This window comes from Stenella coeruleoalba, assembly GCF_951394435.1.
Source record: "Stenella coeruleoalba genome assembly, chromosome: 11".
NCBI classification, from domain to species: Eukaryota; Metazoa; Chordata; class Mammalia; order Artiodactyla; family Delphinidae; genus Stenella; species Stenella coeruleoalba.
The window spans coordinates 57,657,574-57,668,049 of NC_137157.1; the positions used below are offsets into that span (position 1 = coordinate 57,657,574).

Here is a 10,476-nt window from a genome sequence, read left to right on the forward strand (position 1 = left end):
AGGGGCTGGTCATTATGAAGATGGTACAGTGACTCTCCTTAGATGACAGTGCTTTGATGAAGATCTCCTCACGTCAAAGTTGGGATAATTCTCATAAGTTACTCAGGAAGAGGGAGTCCATCTTCTGGACAGAGGCAGTAACGGGGCCACCCCCTCCTCTCAAGGAAGAGCGCCTCCGTCAGGGCATGTTTGCCTACCCCACCTCGGGCTGCCGGTACCACACACAGACTAACTGCACCCACACGCCTCTACCACCATGTCAGGTATGTCAGTCTTGACAATGTTGCTGTTCCTGTCATAGTAGAGCAGAGACAGGGGGCGCCGGGCAGTGGGCACGCAGCATGACCCCCCTCCGGCAGTGCCCGCAGCGGTGTTGGCCTTGAGAAGATTGAGCACCGCGGTGTGAAAGGAGGCGGCAATGCCAGGCATGCCTGCCACGTGCAGGGGGCACTGCCCTGTGCAGAAGTTCATTGCGTAGCCCTCAGGCTGGATGATCCAGTCGTGCCAGCCAATCTCACGGAAGTCCACAAAGAACTCTTGTCGACAGCACATCCTGGACCTACCCTGGCAGTCGATGCCTCGCCGGCGAATGCGGTGCTTGCCCCCAACTCTTACACGGGCTGTCACAAAAGGCCTATGGGCAGCCCCACCCAGGATGACTGGGCTCCAGGCTACTTGGCCTTCAGGGACCAGCTCCAGGATCAGGTGCCCCTGACTGCAGGCAGCCTGAGCTTCAGGCCCCAGGAGGAGCTGGTGCCAACCACTGTCATCCACCTCCAGCAGGTGCTGAGTGGCCAAGGTGAGGTTGGTGCCACGTGGGCTGAGCACGAGGACCCTCACCTTCAAAGTCCACGTGGTATTGGGAGGGAGCTGCACAAAGAACATGAGGCTGGCCTGCTGGACCTCCAGGCCGCCAACAGTTCTATCAGAGGAGAAGTGAAAATCAAGACGAATCTGGTCGATGCTGGAGAGACCTGTGGATACAAGAAGCCCCAGTCAGTGTGGCTTTCTGAGTCAATTCTACCAACTACATATCTATTCTCAGCATGCTTGGATTCCCTTTGTTCTTTCTCGACCACACTGTTGGCATTAACTACCCCTTCCTTCTTAAAAATCTTTTCTCTCTTGGTTTCCATGACACAACTCTCATGATTCTTCCTTGATTTTCTTTGCTGGCTTTTCATTCTCTCACCATCCCTCCATCCCTCCAATGCAAGAGTTCTCCAGGGTCTGTCCTTGACCTTCATTTCCTTTTTTTTTTTGCCGTGCAGCATGTAGGATCTTAGTTGCCCGGCCAGGGATAGAACCTGCGACCCCTGCGGTGGAAGCGAGGAGTCCTAACCACTGGACCGCCAGGGAAGTCCCGTTTCCTCTTACTCTACACTGAGAGGAGCTCTGACCCACACTCACAGTCAGCCAACACAAATTTTGTGCTGGTGATTCCCAAATCTGTATGTCCAGTCCAGATCATTTTGCACCTTGGGAATCACCAAGCTTCACGCCTAAACTTCTAACTGTTTAATGTTGCCACGTCCTGCCAGCATATTAAAATCAATTTATCCCAAGTAGAAATCATTATTTCCTCCCTATGTACCTCTCTTTCCGTTCTTAGAACTGGTGGCATCATTACCTTCCTTATCACCTTTAGAAACTCCCCACATCCAGTTCCTCATCACAGTGGTTCTAACGGCTATGCATTTCTTCCTGTACCAGTTACTGTTGCCCAGTTTCCCCTCTTCATCCCTCACCTGACCTATTGAAACACATTAACTGGGTTTCTGTTCCCTCCACTCCTGCTCTTGTCAGGATCACGAACACCTTCCACGTTGCCAAATCCAATGGTTTCATCTCTTTATGTTCGTCTTACCTGACCTCTAAGCAGGTAAGATGACACAGTTAACCATCCCTTCCTTCTAGAAATACTTCCTTCTCTTGGCTTTCATGACTCTGGCCACTCCATCTTGGTCTCTTTTGCTGACAGCTCCTCTTCCTCTGCCTGACCTCTAAATGTTGGCGGTCCTAAGCTCCCTTCTCTTCTCTATCTATACTCTTTCCCAGAAAGAACCCATCAATTCCCCTGGCTTTCAATTTCATCTATATGCTGATGACTCCCAGATATCTATATCCATGGCCCTGAGCCTAGGCTTGTGTATCCAGCTGCTGATCTGATATTCCACTTGGATATCCAATATCCAATATCTCAGACTTTTCGTGTTCAAAGAAGAACTCTAGATTTATCCCCTGCAACCCAAATCTGTTCCTTCTTCAATCTTCCCCTTCCCTGTAAATGCACTGCTCAAACCAAGTCTTGCTTGCTGTCATTCCCTTCTTTGAAATTATCTGCAGACCTGTCAACTCTATCTCCAGTTCATAATACAATTTCACTTATCCCCACCTCCTCTACCATACATTAGTTCAACCTGCAATCATCTTTTTCTTGAACTATGGCAATAGCTTGCCAAGTGGTCCACTCTTGCACCCAAAACCATTCTTCACATATCAGCCAGAGTGACCTCTTTTTTTTTTTTTTTTGCTGTGCCTCATGGCCTGTCAGATCTTAGTTCCCCAACCAGGGATCGAACCCGTGCCCGCTGCAGTGGAAGCGCAGAGTCTTAACCACTGGACCGCCAGGGAGGTCCCAGAGTGATCTTTTTATAACATAAATCTGATCAGCTTAATCCTCTCAAGCTTAAAACCCTTCAAAGGCTCCCCACTGCTATTTGAATGGGAATAAAAGCTAAACCCCTTAACATAGGAAACACGTATGATTAGGCATTCTGCCATTTAATGACTATAGTCTACCTATACTGGCTTTTTTCTGTTCCTTGAACTCACCAAACATGGATCCACCTCATGGCCTTTGCACTTGCTATTTCCCCTGCCTAGAATATCTTTCCAAGCTCTTTGAATGACTGGCTCCTTTTTGGCATTCAGCGCAAATTCACCTCTTCAGAGAGGCTTCCCAGACTAACTTAGCTAAAGCAGCCTTCAACTCTACCCTCATGTCTTTAATACATTATCCTGCTTAATTGTCTTTATAGCCACTATCACTCTTTGTAATCATCTTGGTTTTTTGTTCATTTGCTTCTCCTCCCCTCCCCTTCTATCCCTCCCTGCTCCCAGCTAGAATGTAAACTCTATGAAGGTAGAGACTGTGCTTGTACAGTTTACCACTGTATCCCTAGTACCTAGTACATAATAGGCATTCAGTTAACATTTGGTGAGTGAATGGTCTTTCATTCTTTAATTCTTATTTTACACTGATACAAGAATTATTTTCCAAAAAGGCTAGATCATAAAATTCATGGTTGCAAAAAACCTATTGATGAATAAAGCCAAACTCTTTTTTGGGGGGGGCCTCTCACTGTTGTGGCCTCTCCCGTTGCAGAGCACAGGCTCTGGACGCACAGGCTCAGTGGCCATGGCTCACGGGCCCAGCCGCTCTGCACCATGTGGACCCGTGTCCGCCGCATTGGCAGGCGGACTCTCAACCACTGCGCCACCAGGGAAGCCCAAAGCTAAACTCTTTTAGGAGGCAATTAAATGCCATTATGCTTTGGCCTTAGCAACCCTTATTTATTTATTTATTTTAAGTAAAGGATGCTTTATTGTGGGAATGCCACTGATACTCTCATGGGCATAAAAGAGCAGAAAATAAAGTTCATCTAGACTTAGTGTGAATTGTAAGGTCTGGAATAAGGTTGCCCTTGACAGCTCCCAGAGCCAACAAAATCTCTCTCATCTCACTCTCCCTATGTAAGTCTACTCCATTCTTCTCTTTCTGTGGATCTACCTCTTTTGTTTCCCTGTCACCTTCCTCAGGTCCCAAAACGGTGGCCCTAGCTCCTGAGTCTACAGAACCTTTAACTTAGCTCTTCCTAGCTAAGTGAACTGATCTTTCAGTGTTCCAACTCCAAAATCCTAAAAGAAGAGTCTGATTGACCCAGCTAATCTTTTCTTGCTAGGTCACTAGCACCTAACATTTAGAACCTCATAAGTCACCCCAGTTATGGTAGGCAGACACAGGACCAGCAGGGGCTGTGATAGACCATTACAGTGTTGACCCCCAGGGAACAACACCTCCCAATATTCATGGTCTTGTGCAATCCCTTCCCATATTAATTCTGGGCTTGGCGTGTGACTTGATTTGGCCAATGAGATGTAAGCAAGCATGACGCAAGCAGAAACTTAGTAAGTACTTACACTTTGAGGTAGGAAAACTTTAATGCTTTAAAGAAACTTGGGCTAGACTACTGAATGATGAGAAGTCATATGGAGAGAGACTTCGGAGAGACAATCTTAGATGTTCTAGCCCCATCTGAGTTCCTAGCTGAACACAGTTGCTTGAATGAACTCAGTTACACCACATGGAGTGAGAAAACTGTCCAGAATAAGTCCAGTCGAATTACAAAATCACAGAAACTGTTGAATTTTTTTGTTTTAAGACTCAATGTTTGAGCTGATTTGCCATATTAATGGATAACTAAAACAGAAATTAGTAACAGAAGTGGGGTACTCCATAGCAAAGACCTAAAATATGTAGCATTGGCTTTGGGACTGGGTGACAGCCAGAGGATGGAAGGACAGCAGGGAGACTGTTAGTGAAGTCTGGAAGGACAGTGAGGAAATTGCTACTGGAAGCTGGACAATGGGAAACCTGTGTTATGTATTGGCTATTGTCTCTGGTAACTGGAAGCTAGAAACGGTAACTAACAGAATTGTGCATTTAGCTAAAGATATTTCCAGGCAGAATGCTGAAAGCGCCATTTGGTTTATTTTAGCTGCCTATGATAAGGCGTTTCAGGAGTGAGATGAACTAAAGAACGAACTGTTCAATTTTCAAGCAGAATTTAGAGAAAACATTTCCAATAGGACTTGCTAGATGGAACAATAAAATATTTTTTTTCATCCCTCAACTCTCTGTCTGGCAAAAAGTTTATCAAACTAAGAAATGGTCTCAGGGCAAAACCCAAATCCAGGGCACTGCCAGTAAAACATAGTTTCAGAGCGAAGATCAAAATAATAAAGGGGGAACTGTAAGACCCTTTGTTAAGATCTAACATCTTTGTTAAGATCTAAAATGTAAGATGTTCTGTAGACCCTCTCAACTAGACAGAGGGCTTCTAAGAATCTTAAGAGTGTTATCCCACTTGTAAGAGGATATCCTGACTTGTAACCTAAAGAGGAGGGTCTGTCTTGATAAGAGTGGAGTGCCTTTTGTCTGAGTAAGTAGACTGTAATTTATAATTTAGAAGGCTCAGAGTGTTAAAGAGAATTTTAATAGTGAAAGCGGCACCAGTTTGGACTAAAAGGGACAGAGATGATTCAAAATGAAAAGAAGTCTCCGGGCTCCCAACTTCTTTGGGCAGCATGCAGGCCGAGAAAACTACTTAGCCGCAAACACAGGTCATTTCCTATTTAAAAGGAAAGACATCTCAGAGGGTGGCACTAAGAGCTGAGAGAATGAATCTAGAAGTCTAGGGGAGCAATGGTAGGCTCTCCTTAAGAGGAGAGGAAAATCCTGCCAGTGGGCAGAACCAGGCCCTAACCAAAGGAATCCTGGATTTGGGGTAGACTGAGATATGTGCCTGGCTGGATGTCAGAATTTTCATGGACCAGTGACTGCTCTGCGTCTCCCTTCCCCATCCGCCATTTGGAACAAAAGTATCTATTTATTCCGTCCCTGAATCAGCATTGTGTGTTAGGTATGTGGGAGGCAGATAACTTGAATTTGTAGGTCGTAGGCAGTGTTGTGTTGGTAAATATTTCACAACTGGATTCCAGAGGGGGAAAAAAAAAAGGCCCTGATTTGTAGAGTTTGCCAGTTTCTGCAGTATAAATTCTCCCATCCCGGCCAATTTCAAACTATCAATGTGATGCCATTGGATGCACAGTTGGGAGATGTTCACCATCAGCTCTCATGAGCCAGTATGAGCCAGTTTCAGGACACCATTGAAGGCTCCTACCCTAGTTTCCCCAGGGCCCCAAGCTCTCTCTCTTCATACCTCCAGCGAGAACAATTCTCAGATCTTTCTTTCACACGATGGTGGAGATGATAGCTTAAATTGGAATGAAAACTTCAAACTGAAATATTTAAATGTAAAAGATAGAATCCAGGCATCATTCTCACCTCCAAGTTCATTTCAGGTCACGCCCCCTGCAGCCTAAATGTTGTATTCATTCATTGATTAGCAAATATGTGGAAAGTATATAGACTTTGAAGTCAGAGAGAACTGTGTTTGAATTCTGCCCCTTGTAAGCTGTATGACCTTGACCATGTAAATTATCTTCGAGTCTCAGTTTCTGCATTCTTAAGATGGGAATGATAAAGTTTACTTTATGGAGTGATTGTAAGGATGAACTGAGAGGAGGCAGGTACACTAAATACCTGGTAACTGTTGTTACTGTCACAATGTGCCAGGAAACTGGGCTAAGTATCAGGGATACAAAGGTGAAAAAAAAAACCAACCAGGATTTTGGTGTTCACGGTCATTTGTCCACCTTGTGCTCATCCACTCCAGACTACTTTTTAACTCTAAATGCAGTCTGTGTCTTTACACTTTTACTCATGTTTTTCCATTTAGGATGTTGTTTACCATTTTCTACCCACTGAAGTCAAACTTACTCTACAATGCCAGCCAATTTGCAAACTTCTTCTGAAAGACTTCCCTGACTTACCAGGTCCCAGTGAATTACTTCTGGCCCATTAAGCACTTGTGTTCTCATCTAGCATTTATTTCACTCTGCCTTATATTCTAAGTAATTTATTCCCAGCAGCAACAACTAAACCCCTCATGGGCAGGAGCTGAGTTTTCTACTTTCAGTTCCCTCCCACCTTATCCTTTCTAAGTACATTACCTGTATTAGCTCACTTATTCTCTCAACTATCCTCTCATTATCTCTGTTTTGCAAATGAGAAAACTGACTATTGACAACCCAGGACACATAGTAATAAGTGGCTGAGCAGGGAGTTGAGCCCAGTTTATCTGGCTCCAGAGTTTGTGTTCTTAATCATGAGCAGAAACCCCCCCTTTTTTTTTTTTTTTTGCGGTACGCGGGCCTCTCACTGTTGTGGCCTCTCCCGTTGAGGAGCACAGGCTCCGGATGCACAGGCTCAGCGGCTATGGCTCACGGGCCCAGCCGCTCTGCGGCATGTGGGATCTTCCCGGACCCAGGCACGAACCCGTGTCCCCTGCATCGGCAGGCAGACTCTCAACCACTGCGCCACCAGGGAAGCCCAGAAACCCCCTTTTGAACTAGAATAGGGTCTCATCCATCACTGGGGGCTCTAGACATGGTCGAGCTGAACTACAGAATGGTTTAGCTGTTTATTGAGCATCTACTATGTTTGCAAGAGGCAAAGTGGTAGAGTGGTCAAGGTCATGGATTCCAGACCCAGGCTGTCTGGCTCTACCACCTACTGGTCATGTGACCTTGAGCTAGTTACTTAACCTCTTTGTGCCTCAGTTTCATCACCTCTAAAATGGGGTAACAATAGTATTTGCCTCACTGGCTTGTTGTGAGGCTCTCAAGGAGTTAGTATATTTAAAAGGCTTAGAACACAGTAAACACTATATAAGTGTTATCTATTTCTACTATACACTAGCCTCTGATGATAAGGTGAGGAATAAATGACAGTTCCTGACCTCAAGGGGTTGCATTCTATGGGAAGACAGACTTCATAGAAAACCTGGAAACAGGCAATTCCTTGACCATTATCCAGGTTCAGGGTGAGCATGTGGGGGCCACCAGAGAGTGAGCCCCTCACCTTCAGGTCAGGGTGGGTTTTTTCAGGATGGGAGTGTTAGATCTTGAAGGGAGTAGATGCTGACCAAGGGAAAGGGGCCAGGAATGGGAAAGGCCTTCTAAACCTAAGAGACAAGAACTTGCAAGAAGCTCAGAGGCCAGAGAGATCACTTGTTTGTGTTCTGGTTCTCAGATCCTGTCTCTGAATTCTGTCTCTTTTTTGGGGGGGCCGCGCCTCACAGCTTGTGGGATCTTAGTTCTCCGACTAGGGATTGAACCTGGCACTGCCCACGGCAGTGAGAGTGTGGAGTCCTAATGACTGGCCCACCAGGGAATTCCCCTGTCTCTGAATTCTTGATCTTCTTTCCAGCTGCCCACTAAATTCTCTAACCCCTCTGCCCTCTACGGAAGGAACTTTCTCATCTTTATCCTCTATCCTTTAAATACCTTTCTGAGTCCCATTTTGGCCCTGTTCTCACGCGGGAACCCGAGGTAATCAAGGCAAGAGGACAGGAGTAGGGTGGAGAGGTATTGTAATGCCAGTGTTTTACTTTTCTCCCTTTTGCCCAAACGATGTATCTGGGGGAGTGGGGTACAGAGAGGCTGGATCCCAGGGCCAGAGGGAGGACAGACTCTCTAGCTCCCAGACCCTGGTCCAAGCCCAGGAAGTGTCTGGGCTCACATCATAGTCTGTGGAAGTGTGTGGGCCTGCAGAGAGAGGAGCCATGGGAGATAGGGGCAGGCAGTCTCAAAAGAAATGAAACGTACCCACTTCACAGGTGCCCATTGGTCAAGTCTAAGCTACAAAGAGAGAGCCTGGTGGTGGGGGTGTGGGGGGAGCCTGGGATTGGGAGATTACATGCTGTGGGAGGCAAGAGTTGGGATGGTTTTGGGGAGAAAGTCAGGCGTTAGACTGGGGAGGAAGTTTTTCCCTTCCTTAAGAGATCGGGTTTGGGGGAAGGTCTACAGACCAAGAACCCACCTGTCTCAGCAAAGCTGATGATCTCATACTCCTGTCCCCTGTCTGCTTCTGGAAGCGCCCCCTGTGGGGACCCATGGAGGCGCTGCAGCGCAGTCCTCAGAGCAGCTCGGGACACAGGCCGGCTCAGTGTCGGGCGCTGGCTGAGGTGCAGCTTGTCCAAGATGCTTCTCTTGGCCAGATTAAGAAGCAGCTCCCGCTGGCTCTCCAGGTCCAAGGCGGGCCCCCCACATGCCAGGCACTGACTGTCAGCTCTGGGAGTGGCCACTGCGTCTGGAGCCAGGAACAGGAAGGCCAGGAGCAATGAGGAGGTCATTGCTGGGGGAGGCCTTCCTTGAGCAACACAGTTGAGATAGAGCCGCAAACCCCGGGGGCTCAGGGTCTCCACAGCTGTGGTCTCAGCTCCCTCCCAGCCGCCAGGGGCCCCGGAAGGAGAGTGTGTCCAGCTGGCATTACTCCTGGTTGCAGGATATAGAGCAGTCAAACATCCAACTTGAGAGATGAAGCCAGTTACAGGTAGAACTTGGCAGAAGCCATATAGTCAGTGAAACTACAGAGTGGGGGATGCGAGGGGAGGTTGGTTTGTTTGGGGAAAGAAATGTCCCTGGGCCAACTTTGGGAGATAGTGGGTTACCCATGTGAGCTTCCAGGCCTGGGAACAAAGGTTAGAGATGAAATTCCTCTTCAGATCAACAGCCTTGCTCGGAAGCCTGGCAGTGGGGGGTGGAGGTAGGGTGCGGAGATCAGAGGTTTTAAGATAGAATGTTAAAGAATGACTTTCAAACAAGAGGGGGGTCATTGGCAGGACACTTTCAGGTCATTGTCATGCAGGTTGTTGTTTTTTGTTTTTAATTTATTTTTGGCTGTGTTGGGTCTTCATTACTTGATTATGGGATGCTAGCCCTAGGGGTGTTATATGATATACAGTATACGTACCATTTTACCTTTCTTTTTCTTTTCTTTTGGCCGCGCTGCGCGTCTTGCGGGACCTTCCCCTCGGCTTGTGGGATCTTAGTTCCTCGACCAGGCATTGAAACTGGGCCCTCGGCAGTGAAAGCGCAGAGTCGTAACCACCGGACCACCAGGGAATTCTCCATTTTTCCTTTCTAAAAGTTGAAATTTTCTGAATTCTGAAACATGCCTGGCCCTATGGATTTTTAATGTGTAATTATAGATCTGTAATGATTATCTGAGAGTTTTGAGATTTAAATAATTTTGTAAAGCGCTTTACGGTGGCTGGAACAGAGTTAAGTGGCTTAATAAAAGTATATTATTATTCTTGTTACATAGGTTTGTTTGCGGGCCAGAGTACCCTCACCTCTAGATGTGCTGAAGAAATTCTGCCAATATTTGCCCTTCTGGACTCTCCTTTCTTAGAGGCCATGCCCCCAATCACCATCTGTAGTGCAGTTACTTAAGTCATCTCTGCTGCTTACCACTATATTCCTAGCATTGCACATAGGACCTACAATATAATATAGGTGTTTAAAACATATTTATTGAGTGAATAAGTTCTAGAATACAGGCTTACAGGCTGGTTATAAGAAGTTACACTCAAGTCACCTTGATTGTATTTTTGTGTGTCACAGTTTCTTAGCTCTCTTCAACAAGGGCTGATCTTTTTTCTTTTTTTCTGCCGAGTGGCATGTGGGATCTTAGTTCCCCAATGAGGGATCGAACCAGAGCCCCCTGCATTGGAAGCACAGAGTCTTAACCACTGGACCGCCAGGGAAGCCCGTCTTTTTTTTTAA

The 10,476-nt window shown here is 46.6% G+C and overlaps 1 protein-coding gene across 1 annotated transcript; it reads right to left on the reverse strand.

Moving 5' to 3' along the window:
• Nucleotides 1-228: 228 nt before the first annotated feature.
• Nucleotides 229-9,041, reverse strand: INHBC (inhibin subunit beta C; the record flags this gene model as incomplete). The annotated part of the gene is made up of 2 exons (XM_079937902.1): nt 229-974; nt 8,729-9,041. 2 exons carry the CDS (start codon nt 9,039-9,041, stop codon nt 229-231), a joined length of 1,059 nt encoding a protein of 352 aa, XP_079794028.1.
• Nucleotides 9,042-10,476: the final 1,435 nt, after the last annotated feature.